Source organism: Dendropsophus ebraccatus, chromosome 11 (assembly GCF_027789765.1).
Source record: "Dendropsophus ebraccatus isolate aDenEbr1 chromosome 11, aDenEbr1.pat, whole genome shotgun sequence".
NCBI lineage: Eukaryota > Metazoa > Chordata > Amphibia > Anura > Hylidae > Dendropsophus > Dendropsophus ebraccatus.
This window is the reverse complement of record NC_091464.1, coordinates 4,402,304-4,424,467: the sequence shown is the minus strand read 5'-3', so window position 1 is coordinate 4,424,467 and position 22,164 is coordinate 4,402,304. Positions and strand designations below refer to the sequence as shown.

General features: G+C 45.2%; 1 protein-coding gene across 6 annotated transcripts in view; it reads left to right on the top strand.

Annotated features, from left to right (window-relative positions):
- The window catches only part of AHCYL1 (adenosylhomocysteinase like 1), a 158,077-nt gene extending 140,635 nt beyond the window's left edge, over window positions 1–17,442 (top strand). For 5 of the 6 annotated variants that reach the window (XM_069945862.1, XM_069945863.1, XM_069945864.1 and 2 more), the window contains 5 exons: window positions 1,165–1,263; window positions 5,381–5,449; window positions 6,337–6,415; window positions 13,261–13,381; window positions 15,293–17,442. In XM_069945862.1, the coding sequence (XP_069801963.1) occupies window positions 1,165–1,263; window positions 5,381–5,449; window positions 6,337–6,415; window positions 13,261–13,381; window positions 15,293–15,299 (375 nt within the window). In that variant the 3' untranslated portion in view covers window positions 15,300–17,442. Of the gene's footprint in view, window positions 1–1,164; window positions 1,264–5,380; window positions 5,450–6,336; window positions 6,416–13,260; window positions 13,386–15,292 lie in introns of those variants that run through there. The other variant, XM_069945861.1, reaches the window with a different exon arrangement.
- The last annotated feature ends 4,722 nt before the right edge of the window (window positions 17,443–22,164 follow it).

The window sequence follows — 22,164 nt, the reverse complement described above, 5'->3', positions numbered from 1 at the left end:
AGTATATAATATAATACACAGAATATAATATAATACACAGAATAGAATACGCAGTATATAATATAATACACAGAATAGAATATAATACACAGAATAGAATACGCAGTATATAATATAATACACAGAATATAATACACAGAATATAATATAATACACAGAATATAATACAATACACAGAATAGAATACGCAGTATATAATATAATACACAGAATATAATATAATACACAGAATATAATACAATACACAGAATAGAATACGCAGTATATAATATAATACACAGAATATAATATAATACACAGAATAGAATATGCAGTATATAATATAATACACAGAATATAATACACAGAATATAATATACAGAATATAATATAATACACAGAATAGAATACACAGAATATAATACACAGAATAGAATACGCAGTATATAATATAATACACAGAATATAATATAATACACAGAATAGAATACACAGAATATAATATACAGAATAGAATACGCAGTATATAATATAATACACAGAATATAATACACAGAATATAATACACAGAATATAATACAATACACAGAATAGAATACGCAGTATATAATATAATACACAGAATATAATATAATACACAGAATAGAATATGCAGTATATAATATAATACACAGAATATAATAGGCTATGTTCACACAATGTTAAAAAAAGAGAAAAGGCATCTGCCTTGTATTTAAAATAACGTCCGTTATTGCTGTGATTTAACTGACTGCACTGCAATAAAACGCCGGAGTCACAGGTCAGAGAGGTCAGTGCTGGTCCGGGATCTTGGTGAGAAAAGATTGCAGGATGATGTGCTGTGCAGGGCTGCCTTTTCTCCTCTCTGTGCTCACTCATCCCCCTCAGCCCCTCCCCTCTCCATAGACCATAATGGACACAGAAATCCTGCTGCTTCTGAAGTTTGGGGAGGTGGGGGAGGTAGGGAAATAGCTTCCTGAGTACAGAAGGAAACACTTTCATTTAATAAAACCTATTACAGAGTTTCTTATAATCGCTTGTACTATTGATACTTATTGATTTCTGATAAGTGACATTTACACGACGGTTACACTTTAAGTGTCTCCTTGTGTCTCCTATACATCCCATTGATATCTCTGCCGTTTTTCTGCCTTCTCCTTTTCTTAGACCAGTTTGCGTACACCTGAGCTGACGTGGGAACGGATCCGATCTCAGGTGGATCATGTCATCTGGCCGGATGGAAAGCGGATCGTTCTCCTGGCTGAGGTAGGCGCTCTGCCCCAGTGACAGGACTCCTCCCCTTATCATTCACGTCCACATTCAGGCCGGCATCACACTGCGCTTTGTCATCCCCTTCATGGAAACAATGGATGTGTTTGTCTGCGCCCCCTTCTGTCCGTTTTTCCATTGACTTCCATTATAAAGAAAGGGATCACAAGGCAGCAGCTCACAAAAACAGATACTATAGATATTGATTATATGTATATCAGATACTATAGCTATTGATTATATGTATATCCAGATATTATAGCTATTGATTATATGTATATCCAGATATTATAGCTATTGATTATATGTATATCTGGATTCTATAGCTATTGATTATATGTATATCCAGATATTATAGCTATTGACTATCTGTATATCTAGATACTATAGCTATTGACTATCTGTATATCTAGATACTATAGCTATTGATTGTATGTATATTTAGATACTACAGCTATTGGTTATATGTATATCCAGATATTATAGCTATTGATTATATGTATATCCAGATATTATAGCTATTGATTATATGTATATCTGGATTCTATAGCTATTGATTATATGTATATCTGGATTCTATAGCTATTGACTATCTGTATATCTAGATACTATAGCTATTGACTATCTGTATATCTAGATACTATAGCTATTGACTATCTGTATATCTAGATACTATAGCTATTGATTGTATGTATATTTAGATACTACAGCTATTGGTTATATGTATATCCAGATACTATAGCTTCTCATTTCAGATGAGGGCTGTTGTGTTGTCAGGAACAGGTGGACTGTGTCATGGAGCCTTTCAATCTACAATAACAATAAAATATTATTTATGAGTTGAAATTGGAAAGAAAATGCAATTTTGGAAAATCCAGGCGGTTTCTGTGCTTACGTAATGCACTTAAGGGTAAAACTGACCTGACGTCCTTATTCACACAGCGAGATCCATTACAGCTTCTCTAATGTTTTACTATTTTTTAACAGTAAAACTTTTTTTTTTTTTTTTACAAATACCTGTGATTCCAATGTCCCTGATGTGACTCTTCAAAAAGCACTGTACTTTTCAATGAAGATAACTTTAAACTAGTCCTAACTTTAAACAAATCCACTCTATACATTGCTAATGTAGTAAATGACTATTCTAGCTGCAAATATCTGGTTTTTGGTGCAATATCTACATAGGTGTATAGAGGCCCATTTCCAGCAACTATCACTCCAGTCTTCTAATGGTAAAATGTGTTTGTTCATTGGCTCAGAAGGCTAATTGATGATTAGAAAACCCTTGTGCAATCATGTTCACATATCTGAAAACAGTCTAGCTCGTTACAGAAGCTACAAAACTGACCTTTCTTTGAGCAGATTGTGTTTCTGGAGCATCACATTTGTGGGGTCAATTGAACGCTCAAACGGGCCAGAAAAAGAGAACTTTCATCTGAAACTCGACAAACTATTCCATGCCAGAAATTGCTAAGATATTGAAGATTTCCTACAACGGTGTGTACTACTCCCTTCAGAGGACAGCACAAACAGGCTCTAACCAGAGTAGAAAAAGAAGTGGGAGGCCGCGTTGCACAACTAAGCAAGAAGATAAGCACATTAGAGTCTCTAGTTTGAGAAACAGATGCCTGCAGCCGCCTCTTCCCTGTAGATGGTGACACTGGTGTTTTGCGGGTACTATTTAATGAAGATGCCAGTTAGGGGCCTGGCATCTTCATTATTTGGGCTTCAGGGCAGAGTGGCAAAGAAAAAGCCCTATCTGAGACTGGCCAATAAAAGAAAAAGAGTAAGATGGGCAAAAGAACAGAGACATTGGACAGAGGAAGCCTGGAAAAAAGTGTTGTGGACGGATGAATCCAAGTTTGAGGTGTTTGGATGACAAAGAAGAATGTTTGTGAGACGCAGAAGAAATGAGAAGATGCTGGAAGAATGCCTGACGCCATCTGTTATACATGGTGGAGGTCATGTGATGGTCTGGGGTTGGTGCTGGTAAGGTGGGAGATTTGTACAGGGTAAAAGAGATTGTGAATAAGGAAGGCGATCACTCTGCACCGCCATGCCATACCCAGTGGGCAGCGCTTGGTTGGAGCCAATTTCATCCTACAACAGGACAATGACCCTAAACACACCTCCAAATTGTGCAAGAACTATTTCCAGCAGAAGCAGCAGCTGGTATTCTATCATAGGTAATGGAGTGGCCAGCGCAGTCACCAGATCACCACCCCATTGTGGGAGCAGCTGGACCGTATGGTACGCCAGAAGTGCCCATCCAACCAATCCAACTTGTGGGAGCTGCTTCTAGAAGCGTGGGGGGCAATTTCTCCAGCTTACCCCAACAGATTAATAGCTAGAATGCCAAAGGTGTGCAATGCTGGAATTGCTGCAAAAGGAGGATTCTGGGACGGAAGCAAAGTGTGATGTAAGAACAATGTTATTTCACATACAAATCAGTATTTCTAACCTTGTCAATGTCTTGGCTCTATTTTCTATTCATTTCACAAGGTATGGTGGTGAAGAACAGTGACTTTTCATGGAAAACACTAAATTGTTTGGGTGACCCCAAACTTTTGAACGGTAGTGTGTATGTGTATATATATATATATATATATATATATATATATATATATATATATATATATATATATATATTATTTTTATTTATTTTTTTTTTAATTCTTTTATCTGCAATCATTAGATTGCTTATACTGGTTGATGCTGTATTACATAGCACTGATCAGTGTTATCGATGCCCTTCTCATAGAGTCTGCCTGAGGCTATTACATACACTGATCAGTGTTATCGATGCACTTCTCATAGGGTCTGCCTGAAGCCATTACATACACTGATCAGTGTTATCAATGCCCTTCTCGTAGAGTCTGTCTGAGCCCATTACATACACTGGTCTTCCTAAGGCTATTACATAGCACTGATCAGTGTTATCGATGCACTTCTCATAGAGTCTGCCTGAGGCTGTTACATAGCTTTGATCAGTGTTATTGATGCTCTAATCATAGTCTGCCTTAGGTTATTACATACACTGATCAGTGTTATCGATGCTTTTCTCATAAAGTCTGCCTGATGCTATTACATACACTGATCAGTGTTATCGATGTTCTTCTCATAGGGTCTGCCTGAGGCCATTACATACACTGATCAGTGTTATCAATGCCCTTCTCATAGGGTCTGCCTGAGGCTATCACGTAGCAGTCATCAGTGTTACTGATGCTCTTCTCATAGGGTCTGCCTGAGGCTATTACATAGCACTGATCAGTGTTATTGATGCCCTTCTCATAGAGTCTGCCTGAGGCTATCAAATAGCACTCATCAGTGTTACTGATGCTCTTCTCATAGTCCTGCCTGAGGCTATTACATAGCACTGATCAGTGTTATTAATGCCCTTCTCATAGAGTCTGCCTGAGGCTATCACATAGCACTCATCAGTGTTACTGATGCTCTTCTCATAGTCCTGCCTGAGGCTATTACATAGCACTGATCAGTGTTATCGATGCTCTTCTCATAGAGTCTGCCTGAGGCTATTACATAGCACTGATCAGTGTTATTAATGCTCTTCTCATAGCGTCTGCCTGAGGCATGCTGTGTGGGTCCCAATCAATAAGTGACAGAAAAAAGTGATGTCCACATACATGGTATCACTGCAGCTAATGGCCCCAGCGGTCATGTAGACCTGTTTTTGCATGTGACTTCTTCATTCCCATTGTATATTGACGACATCAGGGGCACTTCTGCCAGGAACCCCAGAGCAATTGACCAAGAGCCACTGAAGGGGGGACTTTTTTTCCCCTCCAAGTCCCTGCCACCTGGAATTTTGTTTGTCCAATATATCTCTTTGGAATTTGTCTCAATTTTTTTTTGTTCAAATCAACTGGTGTCAGAAAGTTATATAGATTTGTAATTTACTTCTATTAAAAATCTCCAGTCTTCCAGTACTTATCAGCTGCTGTATGTCCTGCAGGAAGTGGTGTATTCTCTCCAGTCTGACACAGTGCTCTCTGCTGCCACCTCTGTCCATGTCAGGAACTGTCCAGAGCAGGAGAGATTTTCTATGGGGATTTGATACGTCACAGCATCATTTTACCCCCCTTCTGTTTTTCAGGGCCGTCTCCTCAATCTAAGTTGCTCGACCATTCCAACATTTGTACTTTCAATAACCGCAACTACAGAAGTAAGTGGAGAAATTCTGGTTTCATTTGGTTAAGTTGTGTAATAGCCCGGCCACCTCCCTGTGTAATAGCCCAGCCACCTCCCTGTGTAATAGCCCGGCCACCTCCCTGTGTAATAGCCCGGCCACCTCCCTGTGTAATAGCCCGGCCACCTCCCTGTGTAATAGCCCGGCCACCTCCCTGTGTAATAGCCCGGCCACCTCCCTGTGTAATAGCCCGGCCACCTCCCTGTGTAATAGCCCGGCCACCTCCCTGTGTAATAGCCCGGTCACCGCCCTGTGTAATAGCCCGGCCACCTCCCTGTGTAATAGCCCGGCCACCTCCCTGTGTAATATACATACAGCAAGGGCTGCACAGACATCACTAATGATATATATACACACACAGCAAGGGCTGCACTGACATCACTAGTGATATATATATCATTATATATTGTCCCTGTGATCTGGGGTTTCTGTGATCAGGGGTCCCTCTGATCGGGGGGTTCCTGTAATCGGTGGTGGGGGGGTCCCTGTTATCGGGTTCCTGTGATCGGGGGGGTCCCTCTGATCGGAGGGTCCCTGTCATCAGGGGTTTCTGTGATCAGGGGTCCCTCTGATCGGGGGGGTTCCTGTAATCGGTGGTGGGGGGGTCCCTGTTATCGGGTTCCTGTGATCAGGGGTCCCTTCTGGATCAGCAGTAACCTCCTCTCTGCTGGCAGGTGTTGCGGGGAGCCGGTAATGCCTGCGACCCCCATCCTATTGCAGCAGGGGTTGTGTGCTTTACAGTCCCATGTGTGTTCCCGACCACGGAGACCCGAGCGTCTGCTGATCTCAGGTGACCGCTACACTTCATAATGGGGCTGGGTTTATTTCAGCCGTAATATGAGATATCTCTCTCTTATCCATAGGCATTAGCTTTAATTGAACTCTACAACGCCCCTGAGGGCAGATACAAGCAGGACGTCTACCTGCTGCCGAAGAAGATGGGTAAGTTATAGAATAGTAGATTAACATGGAGGAAGAGGTTAGCATGGTGTACAGTGACCAAATAATTATTACCTATACTATACAATACTATAACCAGAGGCCGTGTATAGATGCAGGGTTATTATTACCTATACTATACAATACTATAACCAGATGCAGGGTTATTATTACCTATACTATATATGATATGGTAACCAGACACCGTGTATAGATGCAGGGTTATTATTACCAATACTATATATGATATGGTAACCAGACACCGTGTATAGATGCAGGGTTATTATTACCAATACTATATATGATATGGTAACCAGACACCGTGTATAGATGCAGGGTTATTATTACCAGTACTATATATGTAATGGAGATGTAACCAGACACCGTATATAGGCGGGGTACTATTACCAGTACTATATATGTTATGGTAACCAGACACCGTGTATAGATGCAGGGTTATTATTACCAGTACTATATATGTTATGGAGATGTAACCAGACACCGTATATAGGCGGGGTACTATTACCAGTACTATATATGTTATGGTAACCAGACACCGTGTATAGATGCAGGGTATTATTACCTATACTATATATGATATGGTAACCAGACACCGTGTATAGATGCAGGGTTATTATTACCTATACTATATATGATATGGTAACCAGACACCGTGTATAGATGCAGGGTTATTATTACCACTACTATATATGATATGGTAACCAGACACCGTGTATAGATGCAGGGTTATTATTACCAGTACTATATATGTTATGGAGATGTAACCAGACACCGTATATAGGCGGGGTACTATTACCAGTACTATATATGTTATGGTAACCAGACACCGTGTATAGATGCAGGGTTATTATTACTAGTACTATATATGTTATGGAGATGTAACCAGACACCGTATATAGGCGGGGTACTATTACCAGTACTATATATGTTATGGTAACCAGACACCGTGTATAGATGCAGGGTTATTATTACCAGTACTATATATGTTATGGTAACCAGAGGCCGTGTACAGATGCAGGGTTATGTATGGCCCAGTAGGTGCGGACAGGACAGGGACACATGGATGTTGTTGTGTCCTGGATATAATTGTGTATATTACACACATACTGGAGGCTGCAGCTTCTATATGTTATATTACACACATACTGGAGGCTGCAGCTTCTCCTATATGTTATATTACACACATACTGGAGGCTGCAGCTTCTCCTATATGTTATGTTATATTACACACATACTGGAGGCTGCAGCTTCTCCTATATGTTATATTACACATACTGGAGGCTGCAGCTTCTCCTATATGTTATATTACACACATACTGGAGGCTGCAGCTTCTCCTATATGTTATATTACACACATACTGGAGGCTGCAGCTTCTCCTATATGTTATATTACACACATACTGGAGGCTGCAGCTTCTCCTATATGTTATATTACACACATACTGGAGGCTGCAGCTTCTATATGTTATATTACACACATACTGGAGGCTGCAGCTTCTCCTATATGTTATATTACACACATACTGGAGGCTGCAGCTTCTATATGTTATATTACACACATACTGGAGGCTGCAGCTTCTTCTATATGTTATATTACACATACTGGAGGCTGCAGCTTCTATATGTTATATTACACACATACTGGAGGCTGCAGCTTCTTCTATATGTTATATTACACACATACTGAGGCTGCAGCTTCTCCTATATGTTATATTACACACATACTGGAGGCTGCAGCTTCTCCTATATGTTATATTACACACATACTGGAGGCTGCAGCTTCTCCTATATGTTATATTACACACATACTGGAGGCTGCAGCTTCTCCTATATGTTATTACACACATACTGGAGGCTGCAGCTTCTATATGTTATATTACACACATACTGGAGGCTGCAGCTTCTCCTATATGTTATATTACACACATACTGGAGGCTGCAGCTTCTATAGTTATATTACACACATACTGGAGGCTGCAGCTTCTCCTATATGTTTATTTTACACATACTGGAGGCTGCAGCTTCTCCTATATGTTATATTACACACATACTGGAGGCTGCAGCTTCTATATGTTATATTACACACATACTGGAGGCTGCAGCTTCTCCTATATGTTATATTACACACATACTGGAGGCTGCAGCTTTCTCCTATATGTTATATTACACACATACTGGAGGCTGCAGCTTCTATATGTTATATTACACACATACTGGAGGCTGCAGCTTCTATATGTTATATTACACACATACTGGAGGCTGCAGCTTCTTATATGTTATATTACACACATACTGGGAGGCTGCAGCTTCTCCTATATGTTATATTACACACATACTGGAGGCTGCAGCTTCTCCTATATGTTATATTACACATACTGGAGGCTGCAGCTTCTCCTATATGTTATATTACACACATACTGGAGGCTGCAGCTTCTCCTATATGTTATATTACACACATACTGGAGGCTGCAGCTTCTCCTATATGTTATATTACACATACTGGAGGCTGCAGCTTCTCCTATATGTTATTACACACATACTGGAGGCTGCAGCTTCTCCTATATGTTATATTACACACATACTGGAGGCTGCAGCTTCTCCTATATGTTATATTACACACATACTGGAGGCTGCAGCTTCTATATGTTATATTACACACATACTGGAGGCTGCAGCTTCTCCTATATGTTATATTACACACATACTGGAGGCTGCAGCTTCTATATGTTATATTACACACATACTGGAGGCTGCAGCTTCTCCTATATGTTATATTACACATACTGGAGGCTGCAGCTTCTCCTATATGTTATATTACACACATACTGGAGGCTGCAGCTTCTATATGTTATATTACACACATACTGGAGGCTGCAGCTTCTCCTATATGTTATATTACACATACTGGAGGCTGCAGCTTCTCCTATATGTTATATTACACACATACTGGAGGCTGCAGCTTCTCCTATATGTTATATTACACACATACTGGAGGCTGCAGCTTCTCCTATATGTCATATTACACACATACTGGAGGCTGCAGCTTCTCCTATATGTTATATTACACACATACTGGAGGCTGCAGCTTCTATATGTTATATTACACACATACTGGAGGCTGCAGCTTCTCCTATATGTTATATTACACACATACTGGAGGCTGCAGCTTCTCCTATATGTTATATTACACATACTGGAGGCTGCAGCTTCTATATGTTATATTACACACATACTGGAGGCTGCAGCTTCTTCTATATGTTATATTACACATACTGGAGGCTGCAGCTTCTATATGTTATATTACACACATACTGGAGGCTGCAGCTTCTTCTATATGTTATATTACACACATACTGGAGGCTGCAGCTTCTCCTATATGTTATATTACACACATACTGGAGGCTGCAGCTTCTCCTATATGTTATATTACACACATACTGGAGGCTGCAGCTTCTCCTATATGTTATATTACACACATACTGGAGGCTGCAGCTTCTCCTATATGTTATATTACACACATACTGGAGGCTGCAGCTTCTCCTATATGTTATATTACACACATACTGGAGGCTGCAGCTTCTCCTATATGTTATATTACACACATACTGGAGGCTGCAGCTTCTCCTATATGTTATATTACACACATACTGGAGGCTGCAGCTTCTCCTATATGTTATATTACACACATACTGGAGGCTGCAGCTTCTATATGTTATATTACACACATACTGGAGGCTGCAGCTTCTTCTATATGTTATATTACACATACTGGAGGCTGCAGCTTCTATATGTTATATTACACACATACTGGAGGCTGCAGCTTCTATATGTTATATTACACACATACTGGAGGCTGCAGCTTCTATATGTTATATTACACACATACTGGAGGCTGCAGCTTCTATATGTTATATTACACACATACTGGAGGCTGCAGCTTCTCTATATGTTATATTACACATACTGGAGGCTGCAGCTTCTATATGTTATATTACACACATACTGGAGGCTGCAGCTCCTATATGTTATATTACACACATACTGGAGGCTGCAGCTTCTTCTATATGTTATATTACACACATACTGGAGGCTGCAGCTTCTCCTATATGTTATATTACACACATACTGGAGGCTGCAGCTTCCTATATGTTATATTACACACATACTGGAGGCTGCAGCTTCTCCTATATGTTATATTACACACATACTGGAGGCTGCAGCTTCTCCTATATGTTATATTACACACATACTGGAGGCTGCAGCTTCTATATGTTATATTACACACATACTGGAGGCTGCAGCTTCTTCTATATGTTATATTACACACATACTGGAGGCTGCAGCTTCTCCTATATGTTATATTACACACATACTGGAGGCTGCAGCTTCTCCTATATGTTATATTACACACATACTGGAGGCTGCAGCTTCTCCTATATGTTATATTACACATACTGGAGGCTGCAGCTTCTCCTATATGTTATATTACACACATACTGGAGGCTGCAGCTTCTCCTATATGTTATATTACACACATACTGGAGGCTGCAGCTTCTCCTATATGTTATATTACACACATACTGGAGGCTGCAGCTTCTCCTATATGTTATATTACACACATACTGGAGGCTGCAGCTTCTATATGTTATATTACACACATACTGGAGGCTGCAGCTTCTCCTATATGTTATATTACACACATACTGGAGGCTGCAGCTTCTATATGTTATATTACACACATACTGGAGGCTGCAGCTTCTTCTATATGTTATATTACACACATACTGGAGGCTGCAGCTTCTCCTATATGTTATATTACACACATACTGGAGGCTGCAGCTTCTCCTATATGTTATATTACACACATACTGGAGGCTGCAGCTTCTCCTATATGTTATATTACACACATACTGGAGGCTGCAGCTTCTCCTATATGTTATATTACACACATACTGGAGGCTGCAGCTTCTCCTATATGTTATATTACACACATACTGGAGGCTGCAGCTTCTCCTATATGTTATATTACACACATACTGGAGGCTGCAGCTCCTATATGTTATATTACACACATACTGGAGGCTGCAGCTTCTCCTATATGTTATATTACACACATACTGGAGGCTGCAGCTTCTATATGTTATATTACACACATACTGGAGGCTGCAGCTTCTCCTATATGTTATATTACACACATACTGGAGGCTGCAGCTTCTATATGTTATATTACACACATACTGGAGGCTGCAGCTTCTTCTATATGTTATATTACACATACTGGAGGCTGCAGCTTCTATATGTTATATTACACACATACTGGAGGCTGCAGCTTCTATATGTTATATTACACACATACTGGAGGCTGCAGCTTCTATATGTTATATTACACACATACTGGAGGCTGCAGCTTCTTCTATATGTTATATTACACATACTGGAGGCTGCAGCTTCTATATGTTATATTACACACATACTGGAGGCTGCAGCTCCTATATGTTATATTACACACATACTGGAGGCTGCAGCTTCTTCTATATGTTATATTACACACATACTGGAGGCTGCAGCTTCTCCTATATGTTATATTACACACATACTGGAGGCTGCAGCTCCTATATGTTATATTACACACATACTGGAGGCTGCAGCTTCTCCTATATGTTATGTTATATTACACACATACTGGAGGCTGCAGCTTCTTCTATATGTTATATTACACACATACTGGAGGCTGCAGCTTCTCCTATATGTTATGTTATATTACACACATACTGGAGGCTGCAGCTTCTCCTATATGTTATGTTATATTACACACATACTGGAGGCTGCAGCTTCTATATGTTATATTACACACATACTGGAGGCTGCAGCTTCTCCTATATGTTATATTATACACATACTGGAGGCTGCAGCTTCTATATGTTATATTACACACATACTGGAGGCTGCAGCTTCTTCTATATGTTATATTACACACATACTGGAGGCTGCAGCTTCTCCTATATGTTATGTTATATTACACACATACTGGAGGCTGCAGCTTCTATATGTTATATTACACACATACTGGAGGCTGCAGCTTCTATATGTTATATTACACACATACTGGAGGCTGCAGCTTCTCCTATATGTTATATTACACACATACTGGAGGCTGCAGCTTCTCCTATATGTTATATTACACACATACTGGAGGCTGCAGCTTCTCCTATATGTTATATTACACACATACTGGAGGCTGCAGCTTCTCCTATATGTTATATTACACACATACTGGAGGCTGCAGCTTCTCCTATATGTTATATTACACACATACTGGAGGCTGCAGCTTCTCCTATATGTTATATTACACACCGCCACAGCTAACTAGGAAGCCGCTATTGCTTTTTATTACTGTTAGCAGACAATGAAAGGGCTACTACAGATTGGAGTGTCAGAAAGTTCCAGTACTTGTCAGCTGCTGTATGTCCTGCAGGAAGTGGTGTATTCTCTCCAGTGTGACACAGTGCTCTCTGCAGGAGAGGTTTTCTTTGGGGATTTGCTGCTGCTCTGGACAGTTCCTGCCATGGACAGAGGTGGCAGCAGAGATCACTGTGTCAGACTGGAGAGAATACACCACTTCCTACAGTACATACAGCAGCTGATAAGTACTGGAGCTTTTTAATAGTAAATTTGCTGGGACCAGTTGATTTGAAAGAAAAAGTTGGTGAACTAGCCCTTTAAATTCACCATTAAATAGCAATCTACCCAGGGTTTTGATGAGTTTATGAATTCCTCCAGGATAGAAGTGTTACCACACACTGACCACATCCGTTTCCTTCTCTCAGATGAATATGTGGCCAGCTTACACCTCCCCGCCTTTGATGCCCATCTAACCGAATTAACTGATGACCAAGCCAAATATCTTGGGCTCAACAAGAACGGACCATTCAAGCCCAACTACTACAGGTAACAGCTGATACTGGGAATATGCTGTGCAGAATGCAGACCACTGCTAGTGCACACACTTCCATCATGCAGACCACTGCTAGTGCATGCACTTCCATCATGCAGACCACTGCTAGTGCACGCACTTCCATCATGCAGACCACTGCTAGTGCACACACTTCCATCATGCAGACCAGTGCTAGTGCACACACTTCCATCATGCAGACCAGTGCTAGTGCACGCACTTCCATCATGCAGACCACTGCTAGTGCACGCACTTCCATCATGCAGACCACTGCTAGTGCACACACTTCCATCATGCAGACCACTGCTAGTGCACGCACTTCCATCATGCAGACCACTGCTAGTGCACACACTTCCATCATGCAGACCACTGCTAGTGCACGCACTTCCATCATGCAGACCACTGCTAGTGCACACACTTCCATCATGCAGACCACTGCTAGTGCACACACTTCCATCATGCAGACCACTGCTAGTGCACGCACTTCCATCACGCAGACCAGTGCTAGTGCACACACTTCCATCATGCAGACCAGTGCTAGTGCACACACTTCCATCATGCAGACCAGTGCTAGTGCACACACTTCCATCATGCAGACCACTGCTAGTGCACACACTTCCATCATGCAGACCAGTGCTAGTGCACACACTTCCATCATGCAGACCACTGCTAGTGCACACACTTCCATCATGCAGACCAGTGCTAGTGCACGCACTTCCATCATGCAGACCACTGCTAGTGCACGCACTTCCATCATGCAGACCACTGCTAGTGCACGCACTTCCATCACGCAGACCACTGCTAGTGCACGCACTTCCATCATGCAGACCAGTGCTAGTGCACACACTTCCATCATGCAGACCAGTGCTAGTGCACGCACTTCCATCATGCAGACCAGTGCTAGTGCACGCACTTCCATCATGCAGACCACTGCTAGTGCACGCACTTCCATCATGCAGACCACTGCTAGTGCACGCACTTCCATCATGCAGACCAGTGCTAGTGCACGCACTTCCATCATGCAGACCAGTGCTAGTGCACACACTTCCATCATGCAGACCACTGCTAGTGCACGCACTTCCATCATGCAGACCACTGCTAGTGCACACACTTCCATCATGCAGACCACTGCTAGTGCACGCACTTCCATCATGCAGACCACTGCTAGTGCACACACTTCCATCATGCAGACCACTGCTAGTGCACGCACTTCCATCATGCAGACCACTGCTAGTGCACGCACTTCCATCATGCAGACCACTGCTAGTGCACACACTTCCATCATGCAGACCACTGCTAGTGCACGCACTTCCATCATGCAGACCACTGCTAGTGCACGCACTTCCATCATGCAGACCACTGCTAGTGCACGCACTTCCATCATGCAGACCACTGCTAGTGCACGCACTTCCATCATGCAGACCAGTGCTAGTGCACGCACTTCCATCATGCAGACCAGTGCTAGTGCACACACTTCCATCATGCAGACCAGTGCTAGTGCACACACTTCCATCATGCAGACCACTGCTAGTGCACGCACTTCCATCATGCAGACCACTGCTAGTGCACGCACTTCCATCATGCAGACCACTGCTAGTGCACACACTTCCATCATGCAGACCAGTGCTAGTGCACACACTTCCATCACGCAGACCACTGCTAGTGCACACACTTCCATCATGCAGACCAGTGCTAGTGCACACACTTCCATCATGCAGACCACTGCTAGTGCACACACTTCCATCATGCAGACCAGTGCTAGTGCACACACTTCCATCATGCAGACCAGTGCTAGTGCACACACTTCCATCATGCAGACCACTGCTAGTGCACACACTTCCATCATGAACATCTGTATTGTGTAATGTAGCATCTCTGAACGTGACGTTTGTGTCGCTTTGTTTCAGATACTGATACTTGAAATCTGACAAGACAACTGTGAAATCTGCAGACAGCTTTAGAAGGATAACCAGCAGCCTCATCCGTCTCTCCCTAGCTGTCCGTCAGGCCTGCCGTTTCCGCACACGTGTTTGCATGTTTTCACTTCCACCTGTTTCATTTGCAGTGCAGAGCTCCAGGGATAGGATTCTTATATTAGCTTAAAGGGGAAGTATCATCTGAACCGTGCATCATAACAAATATAGAATGTGTATATAAAGAGACTCTGTCAGCAGGTGTATGGCGTCCTATCTCAGGGTAACACAAACTAGTGACAGAGAAGCTGAACAGAATGATGGATCACTTACATTGTCCTGTGCAGCTGATCCAGAGATCTCCTCCTGAATAACATGGACAATAAGTAGTCATCTCCATTATGTGTGTGTGCTCTGTAGTCCTGGATATTCATGAGAAGCAGAAAGCTCCGCCCACCAGCTGCTGATTAACTGCCTATCCATGCTGTGTATAGGCAGTCAGCTGTCACTCAGCAGCTGGAGGGCGGGGGGGAGGGGTGCAGCAAGAATCCTATTCTCCTGCACATTAGGAGAACGGCTGCACAGAATGATATCCGTAATACACTGATCTGTTTAGCATTTCTGTCTTTAGGTTTCTGGTGCCTTAAATGAGGGCGGCATAAACCAGTGACAGATTCCCTTTTAAAGGGTGACTGTTGCAGAACCGTGTCAGAACGGGGTTCACAGCCCCCCGATCTCTAATACCAGCCGAGAGAAGCAAGTGGTCATGGATCACAAGAGCGTCCCTTCCTGATTCCAAGAACAGGGACCCCAGGCTCTCATTGGAATGGAATGGTGGGCCGTGTACGCCATCGCTCCACTAATCCTCTTTACAGCCGGACTCTGTACTTGTTTCTACTGCTCCCATGGAGGATAAATGAGGCGATGGCCTATGTGTACAACCTGCCTCTGCATTCTAACGGGAGACCCCAGGTGGTCTGCCATCGGTGGCCGTGAACCAGAGTGTAACTAAAAATGGCTGGGCCCCTCCCCTGGCGGACCACAAACCCATCAAGTGTAGTCATAACCTTTATCATTTAACTGCAAGTGCCCTGCAGGAGTGCCCAGCAGGAGTGCCCGACAAGAGTGCCCAGCAGGAGTGCCCGACAAGAGTGCCTGCAGGAGTGCCCAGCAGGAGTGCCCGACAAGAGTACCCCGCAGGAGTGCCCTGCAGGAGTGCCCAACAGGAGTGCCCGACAAGAGTGCGCAGCAGGAGTGCCCGACAAGAGTGCGCAGCAGGAGTGGCCGGCAGGAGTGCCCAGCAGGAGTGGCCGGCAGGAGTGCCCGACAGGAATGCCCAGCAGGAGTGCCCGGCAGGAGTGCCCAACAGGAGTGCCCAGCAGGAATGCCCGACAGGAGTGCCCAGCAGGAGTGGCCGAGAAGAGTGCCCCACGGGAGTGCCTGACAAGAGTGCCCAGCAGGAGTGCCCGACAAGAGTGCCCAGCAGGAGTGCCCGACAAGAGTGCCCAGCAGGAGTGCCCGACAAGAGTGCCCAGCAGGAGTGCCCGACAAGAGTGCCCCGCAGGAGTGGCCGACAGGAGTGCCCAGCAGGAGTGGCCGAGAAGAGTGCCCCACGGGAGTGCCTGACAGGAGTGCCCGACAAGAGTGCCCCGCAGGAGTGGCCGAGAGGAGTGCCCAGCAGGAGTGGCCGAGAAGAGTGCCCCACGGGAGTGCCTGACAAGAGTGCCCAGCAGGAGTGCCCAGCAGGAGTGGCCGAGAAGAGTGCCCCACGGGAGTGCCTGACAAGAGTGCCCGACAAGAGTCCCCTGCAGGAGTGGCCGAGAGGAGTGCTTGCAGTTAAAGGGACAATTGTAGCATCCTGAAGGCTGCTCAGCCACCAGGTGCCACAAATGATGACAGCTCAGGGGGCCGTCCAGTATATTGCTGGAGTGGGTCACTGGGCCCCTGATGTGGCGGGCCCTGTAACAGTCGCTATGTCTGCTATGGTGGTAGTTAGGCCCATGCCTTTAACTTGCCAGTTACGTATGTTTTACGTAAATCTGCCCCGAGTGTTTTATAGATTGCGGAGTCTTGTAGGCTACAATAGATCTAGGTTATACTTCACCTTTAAGCCCTTTTTTAATACAAAACATGTCTACTATGAACCCTGACAATCCTGCTGCCTTAATTCTCTATGGTACCTCCGTTATTTTCCTTCTTGATGATGTAGTTTGATGTTTGTCTAGGATCCAAGCTGGATAATTCCAGGAAGGGCGTGTGTGTGTTTAAAGGGATTGTTCAACATTTTTTTTTACCTTCAGATCAACTGGTGGCAGAAAGTTATTTAGATGTTTACTTCTATTAAACAATCCCCAGTCTCCCAGTACTTATCAGCTGCTGTATGTCCTGCAGGAAGTGGTGTATTCTCTCCAGTCTGACAAAGTGCTCTCTGCTGCCACCTCTGTCCATGTCAGGAACTGTCCAGAGCAGGAGAGGCTTTCTATGGGGATTTGCTTCCTGACATGGACAGAGGTGGCAGCAGAGAGCACTGTCTGTGTCAGACTGGAGAGAATACCCCACTTCCTGCAGGACATACAGCAGCTGATAAGTACTGGGAGACTGTGGATTTTTAAATAAAAGTAAATTACAAATCTATATAACTTTCTGACACCAGTTGATTTGAAAGAAAAGAAATGTGAGTGGAGTTCCCCTTTAATGTGCAGAGGCCCCTTCCCATGTATTGGGTGCCCTGTATAACACTGTGAGCTGGGTGTGTGGACACAATGAGCTTTCCTCTTATACATCCCTCAGCGTCCGTGTCACCGGCCAGCTATATGATATCTCCAGCAAACGCCATATTCCTATAATGTGAAGCCACAGCCCTTGATTTGGCGTGATGGTGCTGAAGAAGTCCCATGCCCTGCATGTGATGGACGCCTTCTTGTATCCCCCCCCCCAGAGGATGGAAGCGCACAAATATACCGCTCTGCTGTACATAAGAGAGAGTCAGGACCCTCGTATCTGTGAGACCCCCGCAGCCACACTGATTCTTATATCTGCATGTTATATTGATCTGCTTGACAGAGATTTATTGTATTTATATATATATATATATATATATGTATATTCCAATGAATACTACTCAATGCAATAGCACAGCAATCCATGCAGGTAAGCAATAGCAAATAAAGCCAAATTCACACTCTAGCTTGCTCTGTGTTTTTATTGACACTGATGTGCATGGCGATCTATCACCCTAAGGCCGGGGTCACACTGATGTGCATGGCGATCTATCACCCTAACGCCGGGGTCACACTGATGTACATAGCGATCTATCACCCTAAGGCCGGGGTCACACTGATGTGCATGGCGATCTATCACCCTAAGGCCGGGGTCACACTGCATTCGTGCATGGCGATCTATCACCCTAAGGCCGGGGTCACACTGATGTGCATGGCGATCTATCACCCTAAGGCCGGGGTCACACTGATGTGCATGGCGATCTATCACCCTAAGGCCGGGGTCACACTGATGTGCATGGCGATCTATCACCCTAAGGCCGGGGTCACACTGATGTACATAGCGATCTATCACCCTAAGGCCGGGGTCACACTGATGTGCATGGCGATCTATCACCCTAAGGCCGGGGTCACACTGATGTGCATGGCGATCTATCACCCTAAGGCCGGGGTCACACTGATGTGCATGGCGATCTATCACCCTAAGGCCGGGATCACACTGATGTACATAGCGATCTATTACCCTAAGGCCGGGGTCACACTGATGTGCATGGCGATCTATTACCCTAAGGCCGGGGTCACACTGCATTCGTGCATGGCGATCTATCACCCTAAGGCCGGGGTCACACTGATGTACATAGCGATCTATCACCCTAAGGCCGGGGTCATACTGATGTGCATGGCGATCTATTACCCTAAGGCCGGGGGTCACACTGATGTACATAGCGATCTATTACCCTAAGGCCGGGGTCACACTGATGTGCATGGCGATCTATTACCCTAAGGCCGGGGTCACACTGCATTCGTGCATGGCGATCTATCACCCTAAGGCCGGGGTCACACTGATGTGCATGGCGATCTATCACCCTAAGGCCGGGGTCACACTGATGTGCATGGCGATCTATCACCCTAAGGCCGGGGTCACACTGATGTGCATGGCGATCTATCACCCTAAGGCCGGGGTCACACTGATGTACATAGCGATCTATCACCCTAAGGCCGGGGTCACACTGATGTGCATGGCGATCTATCACCCTAAGGCCGGGGTCACACTGATGTGCATGGCGATCTATCACCCTAAGGCCGGGGTCACACTGATGTGCATGGCGATCTATCACCCTAAGGCCGGGATCACACTGATGTACATAGCGATCTATTACCCTAAGGCCGGGGTCACACTGATGTGCATGGCGATCTATTACCCTAAGGCCGGGGTCACACTGCATTCGTGCATGGCGATCTATCACCCTAAGGCCGGGGTCACACTGATGTACATAGCGATCTATCACCCTAAGGCCGGGGTCATACTGATGTGCATGGCGATCTATTACCCTAAGGCCGGGGGTCACACTGATGTACATAGCGATCTATTACCCTAAGGCCGGGGTCACACTGATGTGCATGGCGATCTATTACCCTAAGGCCGGGGTCACACTGCATTCGTGCATGGCGATCTATCACCCTAAGGCCGGGGTCACACTGATGTGCATGGCGATCTATCACCCTAAGGCCGGGGTCACACTGATGTGCATGGCGATCTATCACCCTAAGGCCGGGGGTCACACTGATGTACATAGCGATCTATTACCCTAAGGCCGGGGTCACACTGATGTGCATGGCGATCTATCACCCTAAGGCCGGGGTCACACTGATGTACATAGCGATCTATCACCCTAAGGCCGGGGTCACACTGATGTACATAGCGATCTATCACCCTAAGGCCGGGGTCATACTGATGTGCATGGCGATCTATTACCCTAAGGCCGGGGTCACACTGCATTCGTGCATGGCGATCTATCACCCTAAGGCCGGTGTCACACTGATGTGCATGGCGATCTATTACCCTAAGGCCGGGGTCACACTGATGTACATAGCGATCTATCACCCTAAGGCCGGGGTCACACTGATGTACATAGCGATCTATTACCCTAAGGCCGGGGTCACACTGCATTCGTGCATGGCGATCTATTACCCTAAGGCCGGGGTCACACTGATGTGCATGGCGATCTATTACCCTAAGGCCGGGGTCACACTGATGTACATAGCAATCTATTACCCTAAGGCCGGGGTCACACTGATGTGCATGGCGATCTATTACCCTAAGGCCGGGATCACACTGATGTGCATAGCGATCTATTACCCTAAGGCCGGGGTCACACTGATGTGCATGGCGATCTATCACCCTAAGGGCGGGGTCACACTGATGTACATAGCGATCTATTACCCTAAGGCCGGGGTCACACCAATGTGCATGGCGATCTATTACCCTAAGGCCGGGGTCACACTGATGTGCATGGCGATCTATTACCCTAAGGCCGGGGTCACACTGATGTGCATGGCGATCTATTACCCTAAGGCCGGGGGTCACACTGATGTACATAGCGATCTATTACCCTAAGGCCGGGGTCACACTGATGTGCATGGCGATCTATCACCCTAAGGCCGGGGTCACACTGATGTGCATGGCGATCTATCACCCTAACGCCGGGGTCACACTGATGTGCATGGCGATCTATTACCCTAAGGCCGGGGTCACACTGATGTGCATGGCGATCTATCACCCTAAGGCCGGGGTCACACTGATGTACATAGCGATCTATTACCCTAAGGCCGGGGTCACACTGATGTGCATGGCGATCTATTACCCTAAGGCCGGGGTCACACTGCATTCGTGCATGGCGATCTATCACCCTAAGGCCGGGGTCACACTGATGTGCATGGCGATCTATCACCCTAAGGCCGGGGTCACACTGATGTACATAGCGATCTATCACCCTAAGGCCGGGGTCACACTGATGTGCATGGCGATCTATCACCCTAAGGCCGGGGTCACACTGATGTGCATGGCGATCTATCACCCTAAGGCCGGGGTCACACTGATGTGCATGGCGATCTATCACCCTAAGGCCGGGATCACACTGATGTACATAGCGATCTATTACCCTAAGGCCGGGGTCACACTGATGTGCATGGCGATCTATTACCCTAAGGCCGGGGTCACACTGCATTCGTGCATGGCGATCTATCACCCTAAGGCCGGGGTCACACTGATGTGCATGGCGATCTATCACCCTAAGGCCGGGGTCACACTGATGTGCATGGCGATCTATCACTCTAAGGCCGGGGTCACACTGATGTGCATGGCGATCTATTACCCTAAGGCCGGGGTCACACTGATGTGCATGGCGATCTATCACCCTAAGGCCGGGGGTCACACTGATGTACATAGCGATCTATTACCCTAAGGCCGGGGTCACACTGATGTGCATGGCGATCTATCACCCTAAGGCCGGGGTCACACTGCATTCGTGCATGGCGATCTATCACCCTAAGGCCGGGGTCACACTGATGTGCATGGCGATCTATCACCCTAAGGCCGGGGTCACACTGATGTGCATTGCGATCTATTACCCTAAGGCCGGGGTCACACTGATGTACATAGCGATCTATCACCCTAAGGCCGGGGTCACACTGATGTACATAGCGATCTATTACCCTAAGGCCGGGGTCACACTGCATTCGTGCATGGCGATCTATCACCCTAAGGCCGGGGTCACACTGATGTGCATGGCGATCTATTACCCTAAGGCCGGGGTCACACTGATGTGCATGGCGATCTATTACCCTAAGGCCGGGATCACACTGATG